The following is a 19,048-nucleotide window of genomic DNA, read 5'->3' as shown; positions in this document are numbered from 1 at the left end:
AAATGCTCATGCATCTGCTTGCCTTTGCGCAAAGTTTTCGCCTTTTCAAGTTAGAAAGACGAAAGAAAGCAGGTGGCGGATTGTCTTGGCGAATGTCATTTTTCTTTAACTCATTTTGTTTCGGGTTCAAATCATTCTCTCCTCTTAGTGTAATTTAAAGTTAGAGTAGTAATATCGCTTGTAATAAAAAATTTTAAAAGAAAATTTTGAAAGGGAAAACAATAGTAGCGTTGTGGGTTAGCTGAAAGGGAAAACATTAGTGGCATTGTGGGTTAGCTGAAAGGGAAAACAATGGTAGCATTGTGGGTTAGCTCAAATATAAAAAGCAAGTGCTTCTCTCAGCAATCATGGATGCCAAAAGATAAAACTTACGAAAAGTATTTGTTTAACATGAAGTATTGTTCTCTCACTAATCATGGATATCAAAGGGCCCTAGCATGCATAAATGATTATTATGTGTACTAAAAGCAAACTAAACACAAAATATTTGGATGTGTTTTGAGTCTTGGATTGAAAGTGAAGTTATGCTAAAGATAGGATTCAATTGAGAAATGATAAGCACACGTAATTTTTTCTATTTTTAAACAGTTTTTTTTAATTTTTCGATATCATATTGAATGAATTAGATTGAATGACGGAGGAAAAATAGTGTGTTCATATTTCATTCATGTACTTTTTGTGAATCTCTTTTCTTCTCGATGTGAGGAATTTTATTCCAATAGTATCATACTTTATTTTTTTGTTTTTGTTTTTTTGTTTATGGGAAACTCCAAAAGTATCATACTTTATCAAATGTTAACCAAAGCAATTTTGGGGCCTATATTGATGGAGAATGAACTTTAGTAACTGCTGGTTTTCAATAGGGTAGAGAGTGAATATCACCATCAGTCAACAGTAATGAGCAAAAATATTTTCAATTTATTTACGGAGTATTTTTTGGGCGAATAAAAAAAAACAACATGCCAAGTGAAAGAAAACCCAGTTACTATTTAAGCACCAATGTCAAATCATGACCATCAAAAACCAAGTACAGTAGAATCTCAATAATTTAATGCCTATTAAATTAATAACCTCAATTAAATAATATTTTGCAACTTGAAAAATAATGTACTAAATTAATAGTTCGCTAAATTTATAAGATAATATATTATTAAAAAAAACCTCATATAAGTCCCATATAATATATAAACTAATAATATGTATCATAATTCTTATGATTTGACTACGAGACTTTTCTAAAATATGAGTCAATCATCCCTTTGTCTATCGAGTCATTGAGCATACTCTTGGAATAACTCCCCGGCCATCCACGCTCGGTTGTTGGTTTTGTACTCATAAAATTCATACCATGCAAGTTTAACATTCTTGAAACACCGCGGTTTAGCATACTTCCCAAATAATCCATAAAGGAGTTACAACAAATAACAACGGTAAGTTTAAGTTCATGAAAATCACTTTACCGGAACGTTAGACCTGACAATATTTATGTTCCTTGTAGACTTCTTTTCTCATTGATGGCCAACGTGTAGCTCAGAGTTGTTGTCTGGACAGACATATCCTTAAAGTGTCATCTCTTCTTGTCAGTATACAATTAAGGACTAGGAGTGGTCATTGATGGTGGTAGTCATTCATTCTCGTGTGATGATCTGTCATCTAGATTCATTAGGCTAACTTATAAGCTCAATGTCTAGAGTGTGAAATATTCAAACAATCAAATTAGGGTGTGAAATATTCTAACGGTCGAATTTTATGAGAGAAGAGAGAGAGAGAGAGAGAAGGCAGGGGAAATGCAGTAGACTTAACGTAATATAGAATAAGGGTACACGAAAAACCATTTAATTGGCAACTCAAATGCGTTCTTCTTGTTGATATATGCACCAAGCAAACAATTTCAATGCAAAGACCTACAGAACAATCCTATGCAACAAGACCACTTTCAACGCTACTGCCCTAATCTCGGCTTGTTCTCCCTTCAGCACAGGTGATCCTCTTGAATTATCAACAAGCCCACACGCGTTGCAAAGGTTCGTTACAAGAAAATGCTACTCTTTTAAATAAACACCATCTCTGTGTCTATGTTCATGGCTCCAACTTGTTTGCTCAAGCCACTAACCTGATCTTCGAGATGGGATTTTTCCGACTGCTTGAAATCACTTGGTTCCTATGTTGCATCACCCAATTTATCAGAAAGGGGTATGTTGTCGGCATTACAAGTGGAACTTGTATCAAAAATAGTAGGAGACCCGCCATTAATAGGAGTGACTTTTGCTGCCTTCCCATGGGAATGAACCTTCAATTGTGGGCTCACTTTATCTTTTGAGAAAGCAGGGCTGCCCCTTAACTCTACAACACAGTTTTCTTGCTCATTAATGTCAGTACCATGTTCTTCAGTTCCAACTTTCTCATCCTTCAAGTGATTTTCTCTGCCAGATTTATGAGGCCCTTGACTTGGAACTTTAGGAGATATGCTGTTCCTTGAAGGACGAAGGACCTTTGCAGCACTGGATGCTTGCTGGAGTGGTACTGGAGACTTAGGTTTCGTGCTAAAGGACGTTTTTTGAGCATCAGTGGTCTTATTCCCCAATTTAGATACATTTCTAACAGGTAAAAGTTTTCCCACCTTTCCCTTGTTTTGTCCCGCACTCAGGATAACACTTCGCACCCCACTTTTAGGCAAGCCACTACGTACAACAGGATGAGGCTGCATACTTCCCTTTGGGGAGGACACCGCTGTTTTCGCCTGCATAAAGTAAAACACCAGGCGGTTATTTTTTGAGGGGACCAGGTGGTTATTTAAAAGAGAAACAAAAGAAAAATAACAAGGTGATTTTGCTAACATTAGTTTCGTCACATTCACAAAAATGCTACTTTGAAGTTATTTAGCCTAGGCCTTCCGGTAACAGCATAGTTTATCTTATTCAACTTAGGAGACTAGAGATAATAATTTCCCATATAGAACACAAGAATCAAGAGGCAAGGAAAAACGAACCCCATCAAAGAAGCCAATTTTGGGTGATGGCAATCGTAGTCCGGAAGGTTTTGAAGCTGGAGGAAGTCCACTATTTTCGGTTGAAGATTTCACATCACACTGACGAAGCAACCCAGTCACCTGAGTCTCATTTCCAATTGAGCTTTGATCATAAATATGGTTTTTCAAATCTAGAATATCTGGTGCATCACCACCTACGGAGCCGCTTTTGGACGATCTTGTGTCAAGGTTAGCTCTTGGACTGTATGACATTTTTTCTAAAGTTGAAAATGACGACGATGACTCTGAGGACCATGAGTGAGCAGGGGATGTGCTAGTAACCAGCTTTGTCCCAGGCACCTTGTTAGTTGACAGAAGAGATTTTCCAGATTGACATTTATTTCTTGGCTCAATTCGTGATGGTGTTTTGCTGGTAGAACCGGAGGAAGGGGGATTGGCAGTCCTGGAATCAGTTTTTCTCTTGGAGTTGCAGGGACCAATGTTGTTAGAAGTACTGCCAGAACTATCAAATGAGGAAGGAGCTCCTTCTCTCTTGGTTCCGGGTGAAGTATCCAAAAAGGAAGATCTAGCTAATGGTCCAGGCCCAGGTAGAACTCGTGAACTTGAGGGTATTTTTGGCAATGGAGCCCCTCTACCTGCAATGGTCAAACTAGGATTAGAGAATGATAACTTTATACCACAAGCATAAACACTTCGGCCTTCAAGGAGAAAAAAAGAAGAAATATAATCAAACAGAAGTTCTTGTTACCAGTTGCACTTTTGACATTATCCTTTTCCCTTTGGATAAGTTTGCTACCCAGAGAAGCCCTCTTGGTTAAAGGTTTTGGGCTAGGTATAGGCTTCCCTATTACCTTTGTTCGCTTCAAAAGAGATGTAGATGTGTCTCCACGTGCAGAATCAGACTTCATTTAGAGAACATAAGTGATGTGTCAATTAAAGATATCAAGACCAGATCTCTTTTTAATACTGTTTAAATGACTAAATCAGCATAGAGAAGAAATATGATCTCTGTAATGTTGAATTCAAATAGCATTAATAGCTTCATAGTTGGTTGAATCGTCGTTATACTATGACAAACAGATTCATTTCCCAGTAGTATTTGTTCCAGAACTAACTGCTTGTATTATAAACAGTGAGTAATTTTGATGGTATAGCATAATTGGCATTGATATCTATGTTTGTTTCACATGCCTGTGATACGTCTGGACATGTAGATGCCTTTTTCACTTTCCCTGGTTTTTGCACACTGACAGTTGGCTTCTTAGAAGCAAATCTAGGCATCACCTGAAATTCACAACATTATCTCAGATATTCTTGTGATCGAATCAGTGAAACTGAAGCTTGCACGCATTAACTCGGCATACCTTGTTTTGAGAAACAACATTGATCCCCTTCGAAGCTGAAAAATGACTAGACCTGGTTAGTTTGGAAAATAAGTTACCAAGAAAATTGGCTGGTATGAGAAGTGTGAAGGCAGTGGTACCACAAAGGTTTCAAAATAGTTTCTAAGTTCCCTCAACAAGGGTATTATATATATATAACACCAACATTACTTCTCTAGAGAGAGAGAGAGAGAGAGAGAGAGAGAGAGAGAGAGAGAGAGAGAGAGTATAGTAAAGAATCGGTTAAATTCCCTCTATCCCTTCAACTTCCAATTTATGTCTATGTGCTTCAAAATAGGGACAAAAAGGAAGAAACAAGTAAATCTGTGGCCCTAATTCCATTTCTGCTTCCAATCCTTGTCGTCAAGCACAAATTTGCGAGCACCTAAACCAGGCGAATCCACACACTTTTTTGTTTCATACAGAATACAAGGTATAGAAGTATACTTACTGCCACTATTATTGGTTTCTGTTACTCCCGAACCATCTTTCATACTTTCATTCACTGCTTTGGATGCTTTACTGGATTTCTGGATTGAAGCTCTCACATCTTCAAACAAATTGGCCTCACTACTTTCTAGTGTCAAAGTATCACTTCCTAATGTGGAGATGGAATCGGTGGATCTGTGAATTTCCTCTTGAATTCCGGGTAACATCTTTTTTCCAGTCTTATCTCCGTCAATCATGCAAGACAGCTCCTCAGGATCCAGAACACCTGAATCCACAAAATTTGTATCACCCGCTATGAATTGGAATGTGCAAGATGGAAATAACCTGAATCACATTGACTGAAAACCTTCTGACAATAAAATCTACACACAAGCGTACCTGCACTGGTGAAAAAGGCTCTATCCCAAGCTAAACTCTTGCGAAGATTGCACTTGCCACTTTTCTTTGTCATTTCAGGTTCCAGTGATTCAGAAGGTTCAGTTACTTGCTTGGTTAGCTCAAAGTTTTCAGGCACATCCTCTAATTTGTTAGCAGTCATACCCTCAAACAATTGAAAACTTCTGTTTTCCTGGTCTTCTGCATACCACATTGCGAAAGATTAGATAAAATGCGAAACCAACCAGAGTAATTTTTCTCATTCACTAGCGAAGGCAGAAATATAGAAATTATAAAATTACACAAGAGCAATTTTTCTCTCATTCCTCCACACTCAGCCCGTGCATAACATAAGGTGTCGCCGTGCTAGGAAATCGAATTCCTTGCTTCCCTCACACAAAATTAAGATTTCATTTTCTAATTTAACACCTAATATTGTGCTCGAGAACAATTTCCCACTTTCCCCCTGTAGATAACAATGAAATATGCCTTGGTGATACTCTAACCTAATCAGCTATCGAAAAGCCCTGAATTTGCATATCGAATGAACGTAAAGTGTCAAAAAATTCATGTACTTTCAAACAACAAGGGAATCAATTCAACCATTCCCAGCATTGCACGAACAAGATCATTCAGCTTCGAAGAAAACCTCAAATTCCTACAAAAATTGAAAATAAATCTAAAAAAAATCCTAAAAAATGGTGAAATTGAAGGGGACCTGAAATTGAAAACATGTTGTCTCCAGCAAACGAATTGAGGAGCGAATCGTCCTCAGCTGAGACGTCAATGAGGCTGAGCCGCCTCGATTGGGTGGAATCGGTCCTCTTGTTCGCCGACTCGGACTCGTACATCTCGGGCGAAATCGAATAGGATTGGATCGGGGTTGCTGCAGTGATGGAAAAAGCACAGTCGTTCTGTGGAGAAGGTGAAACGAAATATTTTGAACAGCGAAGAAGCGGCGGTTCAAAATTGTAATAATTTAATTAAATAAAAAAATGGGGAGCGTCTTGTGTGGACTTTACTCTGACCGGATTAACGGTGTTTTACTTATTGCATGGGCACACCAGAACATGGGCCCCCATATTGATCAAAAAGTAGGTGATAGGCCTACATAAGGCCCATCTCTCATTTGAGATTTTCTATTGTATTCTAGAGCATAAGATATTCTGAATGTTGAATATTTATTTAAAAAGACAAAGTTAAGATCTAACAGTTAAAAATCGGAATATTTTTCCGCTTAATACTATGATTTAGTGATATTCATTTTCATTTGTGAGAAGTATCATGTTTGATTCTTGCCAAAGACGAATCTGAATCACATTATTACTAGCCTATTGTGAGGCTAAGTCAACCCCTCCCCTTTAGCGTAAATAATATCATTTGTTTAAAAAAAAATGGGTCATTAACTTTTCATACTCCAGAGTAGACCTGGCATTCGTGTCGTGTTGCCCGTGTTCGTGTCGTTTTCGTGTCATACCCGATATCTTAACGGGTCGTGTCGTGTAACACCCGTTAAAATAAACGGGTAAAATGACCCGACCCGAAATCGACCCGATAATATTAACAGGTAATATGACCCGACCCGTTACCTGTTAAGAAAAATATTTTTTAAACTAATAAATAATTAAATAAAAAAACATAATACTTTTTTGCGTGAAAAAAAGGTTGCACGCCCAAACTAATTATTATTATTAACTTTATTAATTTTTCCCTCAAATAAAAAACATTATTTATGAGGATTTGGGTCACTAGAGAAAGGGATTAGATTTATTATTTAGGGCTGCTGGGCATTTGCATTTGGGCAGTGGGCTGGCAGCCTGGGCCCTGGGCTCTCAAAGTCAGTGGGCTGGCTTTGTTAGTGGCTTTTATTTATTTATTTATTTTTTTGTTTGAAGTCTTTAATAGTTTTTTAATTAATGTAGAAGTATAAAAAATATAGAAAAAATATATAAACGCTCGTAATAACAAGCTTTACAATTTTCGTGAAGAGCTTAACTTTGAAATTCGTCACTATAATCATATAAATCATAGATTAAAATTTAACCGTTGATTGTTGTTTACATTTACGCTTCATTTTTCTCATCAAATTTTGTTTTTTCAGATTTTTTTTTTTTTGAAAACATGATCTATTAGAGGATGCCAAAAGATGAACGGTTTGGATCGTTGATATTATGTTCAGAGTTTTATGGTTAGTGAAAATATTGCTTGATGTTTATAAAGTTTCTACAAACTATATGACATCGACTCATATTTCAATTAACCGTAAATATCGAAACATGATATTAAAGATCTAAACCGCTCATCTTCTTACATCCGCCAGATGATCATGTTTTCAAAAAAGAAAATTTAAAAAATGAAATTCAGTAACAAGAATAAGGCGTAAATGACAATCAACGGTTAAATATAAATTTAAGGTTTATGGATTATAGTGTTGGATTTCGAAGCTGACCCCTTCATGAAAGTTGTAAAGCTTGTCATTATGAGTGATTGTATATTTTTTTTTACATTTTTTACACTTCTACAATAATTATTATTAACTTTATTAATTTTTCCCTCAAATAAAAAACATTATTTATGAGGATTTGGGTCACTAGAGAAAGTGATTAGATTTATTATTTAGGGCTGCTGGGCATTTGCATTTGGGCAGTGGGCTGGCAGCCTGGCCCTGGGCTCTCAAAGTCAGTGGGCTGGCTTTGTTAGTGGCTTTTATTTATTTATTTATTTTTTGTTTGAAGTCTTTAATAGTTTTTAAATTAATGTAGAAGTATAAAAAATATAGAAAAAATATATAAACGCTCGTAATAACAAGCTTTACAACTTTCGTGAAGAGCTTAACTTTGAAATTCGCCACTATAATCATATAAATCATAGATTAAAATTTAACCGTTGATTGTTGTTTACATTTACGCTTCATTTTTCTCATCAAATTTTTTTTTTTCAGATTTTTTTTTTTTAAAACATGATCTATTAGAGGATGCCAAAAGATGAACGGTTTGGATCGTTGATATTATGTTCATAGTTTTATGGTTAGTGAAAATATTGCTTGATGTTTATAAAGTTTCTACAAACTATATGACATCGACTCATATTTCAATTAACCGTAAATATTGAAACATGATATTAAAGATCTAAACCGCTCATCTTCTTACATCCGCCAGATGATCATGTTTTCAAAAAAGAAAATTTAAAAAATGAAATTCAGTAACAAGAATAAGGCGTAAATGACAATCAACGGTTAAATATAAATTTAAGGTTTATGGATTATAGTGTTGGATTTTGAAGCTGGCCCCTTCATGAAAGTTGTAAAGCTTGTCATTATGAGTGATTGTATATTTTTTTTACATTTTTTACACTTCTACAATAATTATTATTAACTTTATTAATTTTTCCCTCAAATAAAAAACATTATTTATGAGGATTTGGAGGATTTTAAAAATCTAAACGATAATGTAAGTGTAACCATTATATACTGGTAGAGGAATAATGATGAATCACAAGTGTTTATATATTCTTTGACATTTTTCATACTTGTATGTATGTCTTCTTAGTTTATTTTAATTTTGGACAACAACATATTAAATAAAATTTATTATCCTAAACTTTTCAAGGGTATTGACTATTGAGGTGGGCCTGGCTCATGGTTTCCTTCTGGTAGCATGGTTTAAGGCTTTAAGCCTTTTAGGGAAGCATATTTGATTTTATAAGTTGGACTCTCTCTCTCTCTCCCTAAAATCAAATGTGCATGATTTTATAAAATCAAATGAAGCAGCATGACTCCTAAGTCTTAACCCTTTGGCCTTTGCTTGACAACCTATGGGTCAGAATTTCCTCCTTCAAGGAAGGAGAGCTCCCATATGATATCCTAGTATTGATAATAAGGAACTCTCATAATAAAAATAAATAATGACAAAATTTTTGTTTTTTTTAACTTATATAGAATAATAATACAAAACTATATATTTAATATAGAATATATTGTACATATAATATATTAATAGGGCTATTGTATTTTATAATAAATCTTTTAGTAATTAAACTTTAAAATTATCAAAATCATTTTTTTCTTAACGGGTCGAAACAGGTTACCCACGTGTTACCTGCGTGTATACCCGTTAACAACCCGTTATTAACGGGTTCTTAACGGGTCACCCGATAATGACCCGATAAGTTATCGTGTTGACCCGAAACCCGTTATTTTCGTGTCGTTTTCGTGTCGTGTCATCGTGTCGTGTCAGAAACTGCCGGGTCTACTCCAGAGTAGCTTAGAATATTTGCTTCCATCCTAACCTCCCTACGTATTTTATCAACATTTAAAAATTGAAAAAATAAAATTCGAAAAACCAAACAATATTCTTTTTTCTTATCACCAACAAAAATCTACGTAAAAATTTAAAACGTAAGGAAGGCGATAGAAGAAGCACATCTGCTTTACCCAATGTTTTTCTCAATTATACCCGTGTTGACCAAATTCGAAAGAAGATGATTATGGTCTAAAGAAAGTAAAGAAGAGTTTCTCTCAAGCATTGATCAAATATCCGTACCCACATTTCGAGCAATTTTTTAGTGTGACCGTTATTACACTGTAGCGGGTCTTTTACTAATTCACTTGCTATAACATGGACGTACGGATGGTTGATCTCATGTTTTCTTCAATTTGTTCTTTATAAACTATTTTACTCTTGCATCGGAAAAATAATTAAAAAGTGGAAGACAAATAGATGACACGCTTGCTTGGATTGGAAAAAGCTAAGAATAAGGGAAAGCTGGAATGAGATCAACTCACCTCAATCAATCAATCTAGCACTTGGCTTTTCTGATCCAGAAATACAAATTGGCCCCATATATTTTGGGGGTTGTCTTCAATGGTTCGCGAATAAACGGTAAAGATTGACGAAAATTTCCATAAAGTCAATCTTCATCGTTCATTTCCCAGCCTATTGAAGAAAAATTGTATGTTTTGATTCCTATGCGTTAGTAAACATAACAGAGAAAAAAATCGAAAATCAGGATTATAATAAATCCCGTAATTACACATTCCAAGCAAGTAAACATGACACGAACAAGTACTTCGAAATTTGAAGAGCGGACGCATGCCCAAACCTTGAAAAAATAGAATCAACAGAAAATCAAGGGAGATGAAATTTGCTCAGGAGACAGGTTTAGCTTCACTTGTGTTATATAAAAGGTTCAAATCTACTCTGATGGTGGAAATGAGAATCTGAGACACTGCTCGAAAATATGTCAGACACAGCAAGAGAACTATCCTAATTGTACCAGATAGTTACATTATGAAGTTCTGAAAGCCGATTACGAAATACGCTACATGGATATACACATATTTATTTAGCCTTCGTCCTATCAATTTCGACAAAAATACCGAGTCAACTACAAATTCATATGGTTTCTTGCTTGAAAGTTTCGTAAAAGAAAAAACAGAACAGTAACTTCATTGTTGAGCTTTTACCTGAACAGAAGGTATCACTTAGTTGCATTGCCTCCAGGCGCTGTTGCACATTTTCTGCCACGCTTTTTCGCATTGGTTGAAGAAGCAGCTTTACTTGGTTTAGACGGCAGGTACTTGAGGCTGTAACCGACAAGTGAAGGTCCAAAAGTACTGTATTTCCCTGTGCTGCTGAAAGCTGTTTCAGCATCAGAACGTTTCTCGAAAACCACTGTGGCCCGGCGGTTATTCCTCATCACTTCAGTCAAGGGTCCATAGCGGCTAAATATTTTCTTCAGGTTTTTCTCTGAAGGGACGGACTCCAAATCTGAAAATTTCAAGATCAGAGCTGTCCGAGAGAGATATTCATCACAACTCTCACTTGAGACAAGAGCTGGCTTCACTGTTTCTGACTCAATATCTCCACCAGCAATTTTCTGTTCAGAATCCAAATTGGGATCCGACTCAAGACTTGCTTGCTGTTCATCAGTAGAGGTCTCTATATCACTTGGAGCTCCAGGCACTAATCCTTCATTTTCATTTCGACTCTTGAGTGATGATTGCTCAGGAGGAATTTCTTGTGACTTGGATTTTTCAGTAATGCCGGAGCTCATTGATTTCTTCCCACTCCTGATTGATTTCTTAACCAGCTTACCACCAAACATTTGTTCCAGAGACATTTGATCCTCCTTTGGATTGGAATGGTCCAAGCATATAGTATTCCTAAATTCCTGGAAGCAAGTAATCATGGAACTCAAGAAGCTGTATCCATTCATGGGATCTATAGCCGCCAAGCAGACCTGAGACAGCATCTTATCAGGAGATGGGTACTCAGTTCCTTTGCCTTTATCCTCAACTTCAACTGCTCCAGATGTTGCACTGTAATTCTTCAGTATTGAGCTCAATCCACTTAGTTGGCTTGCAACCCTGCGTATCCTATCTCCAACTTTAAAAGTCTGTTTATTTTGTATAGAATTACTATCAGCCCCTGTCGACGACTCAATTTTCCGTTGCTTTACTGCCGAGTCATCAGATGTAGCATCAGCTGCCTTTCGTTTCTTACTGGAAGATTGTGAAATCAGTTTACTGCCCACTTTCCCTTCCAATCCTTTCTCACTCACTGGAGTAGACAAATACTTCTCAGCCACTACATCTGGTATACTTCTCTCTTTTTTACTCGGGCGCATACTATCTCCAGACATATTCTTGCGCTTCTGCGGTAAGTTATCTTTACTTTTTGATTGCGGCCCCAAATCCTCATCCTTAATTACTGGAAGTGCATTTTCACTTGCTTCAGCACACTGCTTCTCTCCCAATTGTAATATTTCAGCATCGGTCAGCAACCCACCAAGTATATTGAACTCTGGCAGTGGAGGACAACCCTTCCAGCAATTGAAGGCTGATAATTGGGCCCTTGATGTCACAAGTTCTAGTCTGTCAACTTTTCTATATGGAAACTGAGCCAACTTCTTTACAAACCTAATGAGTTTCACAGGTTCAAAAGAAGCAGCACTTAAAGACTTGTCGCCACCATCTCTTCTACTTGCTTCTTCACTGATTCCAGCATTTTCAATTATCTGAGTTTTGAGTTTTTCATATACTTCTTTGGATATGCAAGAACAGCTCAGCCCTAATTCTACCCGCCTTGAGACTTCATCCAAAGCACAACCAATTGCATTGTGGAATTCTTCCATGTTGCTTTGTTTCTCCATTTGTGAAAAGTTCTCAAAGAAGGGCTTAATCCGCATTGCTTCATTCCAAGCAAATGTATTATCCCAATAATACGCTATTAGATAAGTGCCTCTTTTAAAATACTTCTTTGCCTTCACTGATGCAGCGGAAGGATCACAGATCTGCCCAGGCCACCAGGGATGACTCCTTACCTTTCCCCATACTAGATCAGAATCACGGAATTCTAGTTCTGTGGAAGCAGACTTTCCATTTCTATCACTTGACACATTCCCATCTGAGGAAGTAGATTTTCCATTTTCAGTATTCTGCCGAACCGCATTCTCTGAAACATCACGGGTCAATTTGTTCTCATTTGTCTGTGCTTCCACATTAACTTCCATGGGCTGATTTTCTAGTCCATCACAGGTTTCCATCTTAGACTGCGTGCTTACATTCAGGTCTTTTTTATCCAAAGACTCACTATGATCAACAACTTTCACTTCCATAGCCGGGGTGCCTTTTGTTATTTGTCCAACAGTTTCCAAATACTCAATGTCACCATTGCCACGCATAGAACTGGAAGCATCAAGACTCTGGTCTTCAACTTGGCCCTGCTCCACCTTTTGATCCATTTCTATTTCAGCAGGAGCTATATCAGCTACTCGAACAACGTCCTCTTCTTTCTCATCTATCATGATGTCATCCCTTCCATGAACTGCCACATTCTGCTTGGCCTTAACACTCACCAAATCTCCATCCTCAGAACCCACAACTTCATCTTTTGTCCATTCCCCTAAAGTCGCATCCTCCCCTCTACCCCTTCTGGTTTCAACGTTCCTCAAACCATCCTCAGATTTCAAAACCAACCTATTAACATTTTCTCCAACCACACCCCCAGCACCAAATTGCGGTCCCTCCAAGCCCTCTCTACCTTCCCAGCCATTAACCGCCACCTCTGACGAAACAATGCTCCCTTTCCCCTCAACATCCCCATCTAACAGTCCTAATTTCAATTCAGAATCATCACCTCCATCCACCACTTCACCTTTCTCCTCTACACCCCCATTCACTCCACCTCCCACACAAGCCATTTCATTCACTTCGCCCACCACTCCCAGCGCCGGCTCAGAGTGGTGAACCCCGTCACTCGGGTCAGCCAAAACGACGTCGGCGTTCAGGTCCATACAGTCAGGTATAGTCAAACGTATACAACCCTAGAAAGCAGAATAGAAATTATGCTACAACATTCAGGAAACCCTAACTGTGCAGAATATAGAAACCCTAGAGATGCAGAGAGGACGATGGAAGTAGCAAGACGTACCTTCCGGGTTGGCTCGGCCGGTTCGATTGCTTCGGCTGTCAGCTCCTTCAATGTGTCAAATATTTTGAGGGCACCCTTTCAGAACTACAGGGAATAACAGAGGATTTCCGTTTCAAATCGATGACACGAGGAAGGCCCAGAGATCTTAGAGTGCACGTGGTAGAAATCGGCGGCTGTTATATTTTGTGCGCATATCTTTCTTTACCCGTCTTTTCCTTTTTTATTTGTTTTAATTCAATTATTTTTCTTTGACCAAAACAAAACATAATTATTTGAAAATTTTTATTTGAATTGATATAATTTTTTTCTACTCCATTTAAACTATACATAATTATCATCTTGTACGAGACAAAATTAATAATAAAAAATAAATTTATAAATAAATTCACATTTAATATTCAAACCCTCATCACTACGTAATTTTTTACTACGTTATATTCTAACAAAGGCTTAATAAATTGGCTAAGGTTTAGTTTGGTATTGATGTGCTTTTAAAAAACCTGCTTCTCGACTCAAAAAAATAAAAAAATAAAAATGCTTCTGTTGTGATGTGAGAATCAGCTGTAAAATAAAGTTGTTAAGTGTTTGGAAAACCTTTTTTTTTGTAGAAGTGCTTTTAATTAAAAAAAAAAAGTGTCTGAGTAATTGGTAAACTTTTATATAAATTGCTTTGAATATGTTAAATGACTAAAAATGATATAGTATTTAATGAGATATAATAATTGTCAAAAACAATAATGTAGGGGCAAAGATTGTAATTTTGTAGAACATGTGGGGTATTTCCCATTTGGAAATTTCATGAAAGATTAATATGCTTTGAAAAAAAAAAGTAATTTTTTAGAAGCATGGTAGACCTCAACTTCTACTTTTCTACTTACATTGACAGCATTTTTTAAAAATTAATTTTTTTTGTTTTGTTTTACCAAACACATTTAATGTTCCAAAATTTTTAATAAGCTTTTTTAAACACCATAATCCCAAACCAACCCTAAGGCTCACTAAATTGGCTAAAATTAGCACTTTGTTCCCTGGATGAGTATTGAGATTTAGAACCGTCAGTAATGATTTAAATCAAGTGCATTATAGTCACATAATTTTAATTATCTGATGAGGTTACAATTTTGTGTGGACCAATTCCTTGATTAGTTAGAAATCACAATGATATTGAAGTGTGTTGGAGAAGCCTTACAAAGTGGACAAATCGCAATAACATGGTGAACTCAAACTCAAATGTATGAGAACACTAGTGAGTGTGTTGGAGAAGTCAAAATAAATGGAAGAGGATAGTTTAGAGGGGACGGCTTGTTTGACATGGTTAGGCAAAGCAACTTGAGTTTTGTTGAGAGCTACACTGGAGAGGGTGATGAAGACTCCATCAAAAGCAATTGTAGCATAGAGAGAATGGCCAAGCAGAGAATGTTTTGATTTTGGTTTTTTTATTTTTCAAGTGGAAATAAAAGACAAATTTACATATTCAACTAGGTTTGTGGGGACAGTTTAGGTAGTAAATTTGAGTTTAAAGAGATACTGATAATCTAACGAAAAATAATGTGGGTGTAAGAGTAAGCTGGATGTAGAACGAACTTGTACGGATTCAAATAAAATTCTCTAATTATTTTTAGGTTAAGTCCAAATGACTACTTATTGGAGTGATTTTAAATGGATTCTAATATTTTAGAACATTTTAAATAATTAACTAACGTTTTGAGAAGTGGACAATTATTAGGTTCACTAGGTGTGTTTTTGCTTGCCATCTCGAAGTGTCAGTCACGCTCACCATCCTACTTATTATCATTGGGTGCATTTAAATTTTAAGATTAATATGTATCTATAGATCTCGAAATTTGAACTTATCCAACCCCGTGATAAATAAAGTGATAAAGAACAATATTCGTCACTTAAGTGATGATGTGGACAATAAGTTGGTCATGTAGTTCCACATACAAAATCTTCTCTATTTAACAAGATATTGCTGCCACTCAGTACTATAGTCTGATAGTATTCCTCTTCACTTGTAAGTGAGAGGCCTTGGGTTTGAATCTCGTAGACAGCGAATTCAATACTAAATTAGGTTATCCATTTTGTGGCTTAGCCAAACTCCCCTCCCTTTTTTGTAAATATAACGTTGTACTAAAAAAATCAAGATATTGCCTTCTACTTCAAACAACATCAGAGAGTGCAAAAGACATAGATACTAGTGGAGAAGGTTATTTGGTTTTAAGATTGAGGCTTGACCCACAAAAGGATGTTGATTTTGTTCCATTACGAGTACAACTTCTCCGTGAGTATATTGCTTATGCAAGAAAAATTGTGTGTTCCTAGGTGAATTTCACGACCTTCTGCAACTCTTGTGCATCCATTTTCTCTTGCAAGAGTTATCAAATGCTTCAGTTTTTATACTCTAAATTTTCAACTTTGGGTGAACCACGATTTCAAAGCCTACAACTGCAAAAATCTTACTTAAAACCGAGAGACCACGCTATGTCACTAATAACAGCAAGACAATTAGAGAGTCTGGCAAGGTTGATCGATGCTCGGGCAAGGCTGGATTTTAGAGAAGAAATAACAGCCCAGGATGCAATGGTTAGTTCTTATTTTTCTATCTAACAAATCTATTCAGTTTCCTCTTCCTCTTCTATCTAGCAATAATGTGGTTCAAATTTTCTTTTGGCAAGAATTGAATCTAGACCTCTCACTTACAAGTGGAAGAATACTATTAGATCGTAGTACTGAGTGGCACAAGAGAAGTACTATTTGTGCTGACGTTAGGAAGAAAAGCACTACTGGACTAAGAGGAAAGTAGTGACTAGTTGGTGCTCAATGTTAAGAGAAATACAATCTCACACGACAACAATGCACCTAAACCACCATATTAGATTCTAGCTTAGCTGTTAAGCTTAGGATGATTAGTGATTAGTTATACATTATGCTGAGCTGGCATATATTGTTGGGATATGATATTTATGTATAAATACCTTGTGTAATGATCTGTTGAGTTAATGAAAATCACAATCTTATTTTAGTCACTATCTACAATTCTCTTTCTCTATAACTGAATCTCTATCTAGATTCTTAGTTGCTACATGGTATCATCACCATTGTCCAACCGACTACGATCCGACGCTTCCCTCTTCTTCTTGAAATGCGTTTCTTAAATTTTCTCATCTCCCAAACAGGTCGCTGATTCTCTAACTTCTTCTCCTCAATCTTTTGTGATCAGTATTTGGGAAACTTTGTTTCATGCTCCTCCTAAGTATCATACATTGAAGACATTTGGATGTGCCTGCTATCCATGGTTGAAACCAAGGTTCTAAAAGACGTTAGGTGCTAGTTGAGCAGTGAACTGAGGGTAGGCGGAGCCTAGGCGGATTTAATGAATTTATTATATATTACATAAAATTAATTAGATTTACTATGTAATATATAAATAAATATGAAACAATATGTAGCTTTGTAAAAAGAATAATATATGTAATGTAAGATTTCAATTATATTTGGTCTTAGAAAAAACAATAAAGCATTAAAACAAAACCCGCGTAATGACCCATGCACTCCACTTGTTCCAGATCACTCCCAATCGATGGAGCCCTACCTCTCTCACATTACCCATGGTTTCAATCTCATATCAAAGGTTTATAGTGTAAAAAATGTTGAAGAAATCAATTGTCTATTTAATAATAGGGCTAGTGGTGGACATGACAGTAAATATAGTAAAGTGGTACACTCTTCAACACCTTTTGATGCCTTGAAAACCGGAAAGCTCTTTATTTTGGGTTTTCTTCTATTTCCTTTTCCTCCTTTCTCACATCTTCGTTTCATTTCGTTTTTTTTCTTTTCTTCTATTTCCTCTTCCTCCTCTCGCAAATCTTCTTCCATTCTCTTCTGTAAATTCCTTTCTTTTTCGAGTTTGGCATCGCAAGAGTTGGAGTTGAAGATGCGAGTCTGCTTAATCAAGACCAAATAACATGATTTAGGGCAGAAGAGGATACAATGACGAGAATTGTGCACAGAGAAAAATAGAGTTCAAGATGAAAGTTGCAGAGCCAGCGATTGAAGAAGACAAGATTTAATCTACCTAGGCCGTCTGGACCGCCTAGAGCGCCTAAGCGGCCGCCTAACTCCCCACCGATTTCCGTAACGATTTGCCTTAAAATGCATCGGGGCTCCACCGCCCAACGCCTAGGCGCCGCCTAGGGCGATTTTAGAACACTGGTTGAAACCTTATTCAAGTGACAAGTTGGATACAAAGAGTAAACAGTGTGTGTTTCTGGGCTACAGTTTGAATCACAATGGTTATAGGTGTTTGGATCTTGCTACTAACAGGTTATACGTATCAAGACATGTGGTGTTTGATGAATCCTTATTTCCCTACAAGCATTGTTCTCAGGTTTTAGTTCCAAGAACAACTTCAAGTCATCACTCCACTGCTTATATTTCTCTTACTATTCCAATACCTATATCACATTCTGAGAAGTATGTCACACCTGCAGCTCTATTAGATGCACCCAATTCAACTATGTCTTTAACAACTTCTCATACTCTAGATGTCATTCCCAATTCAACTATGTCTTCAACAACTTCTCATACTCCAGATGTCATTCATCACACAACAACATTTTCTAGCACAGAAGCATCTCACACTACATCTCCTACACCAGAAACATCTTATTCAACATCTTTACATCCTCCAGCTCCTGTTAATTCCCATCATATGATTACAAGAGTAAAAGAAGGTATTCATAAACTTAAGGTGTTCACTGCCACCAAACATCACCTTTTATCTACTGTTGACACTTTACCAAATTACCTACTACTCCCTCAATTTTTCTTTAAGCTTCTAAGCATTCCCACTGAATGGAAGCTATACAATATGAGTTTCAGCCTTGCAGTCCACTGGAACTTGGGAATTAGTTCTTAACAATCAAAATTACAACCTTGTAGACTTCAAATGGGTCTTCAAAGTTAAACACAAACCAGATGGCACCATTGAAAGGTATAAGGCAAGACTTGTTGCCAAAGGTTTTCATCAACAGGAAGGATTGGATTTCTCATAAACCTTTAGCCTTGTTGTAAAACCCACTACCATCAAAATCTTCCTATCCATTGTTGTCAATTATAATTGGTTTGTACACCAATTGGATGTAAGTAATGCTTTCCTTCATGGTCATTTGAATGAATATGTGTATATGATTCAGGCCCCTGGTTTTGTGGATCCTTCCAAACTTCATCATGTCTGCAAGCTTAGGAAATCACTTTATGGTCTTAAACAGACCCCTAAAGCTTGGTGTGAGGTTTTCTACAATATTATTATCTCTTTGGGTTTCAGTTCATCATATTCTAATACCAGCCTGTTTATTAAAAGAGATACATCCATTACCTTTATATTGGTCTATGTTGATGATATAATCATCATTGGAAGT

At 36.6% G+C, this 19,048-nt stretch overlaps 2 protein-coding genes across 2 annotated transcripts; both read right to left on the bottom strand.

Moving 5' to 3' along the window:
• Window positions 1-1,814: 1,814 nt before the first annotated feature.
• On the bottom strand, window positions 1,815-6,139 carry LOC137746001 (uncharacterized). The gene is made up of 8 exons (XM_068486043.1): window positions 5,915-6,139; window positions 5,200-5,397; window positions 4,823-5,086; window positions 4,354-4,388; window positions 4,181-4,273; window positions 3,738-3,891; window positions 2,990-3,624; window positions 1,815-2,740 (listed from the first exon to the last, which is right to left on the bottom strand). Exons 1-8 carry the CDS (start codon window positions 6,045-6,047, stop codon window positions 2,162-2,164), a joined length of 2,091 nt encoding a protein of 696 aa, XP_068342144.1. The 5' UTR covers window positions 6,048-6,139; the 3' UTR covers window positions 1,815-2,161.
• A 4,296-nt stretch (window positions 6,140-10,435) lies between these two features.
• On the bottom strand, window positions 10,436-13,768 carry LOC137745095 (PWWP domain-containing protein 5-like). The gene is made up of 2 exons (XM_068484971.1): window positions 13,629-13,768; window positions 10,436-13,521 (listed from the first exon to the last, which is right to left on the bottom strand). Exon 2 carries the CDS (start codon window positions 13,489-13,491, stop codon window positions 10,675-10,677), a length of 2,817 nt encoding a protein of 938 aa, XP_068341072.1. The 5' UTR covers window positions 13,492-13,521; window positions 13,629-13,768; the 3' UTR covers window positions 10,436-10,674.
• Between the last annotated feature and the right edge of the window lie 5,280 nt (window positions 13,769-19,048).

The sequence above is a fragment of the Pyrus communis genome, chromosome 9 (genome assembly GCF_963583255.1).
Source record: "Pyrus communis chromosome 9, drPyrComm1.1, whole genome shotgun sequence".
In the NCBI taxonomy this organism is placed as follows: domain Eukaryota; kingdom Viridiplantae; phylum Streptophyta; class Magnoliopsida; order Rosales; family Rosaceae; genus Pyrus; species Pyrus communis.
This window is presented reverse-complemented; position numbering and strand designations above follow the sequence as displayed.

Bases quoted from the DNA above. Each gene is read 5' to 3' on its own strand.
- LOC137746001 (XM_068486043.1), bottom strand. From the start codon at position 6,047: ATGTACGAGTCCGAGTCGGCGAACAAGAGGACCGATTCCACCCAATCG. The intron at 3,892-4,180 runs GCATGTGAAACA...CTCTAAATGAAG, and splicing joins CATGTCCAGACGTATCACAG to TCTGATTCTGCACGTGGAGA. The intron at 3,625-3,737 runs GTAACAAGAACT...TGACCATTGCAG, and splicing joins TAATGTCAAAAGTGCAACTG to GTAGAGGGGCTCCATTGCCA.
- LOC137745095 (XM_068484971.1), bottom strand. From the start codon at position 13,491: ATGGACCTGAACGCCGACGTCGTTTTGGCTGACCCGAGTGACGGGGTT.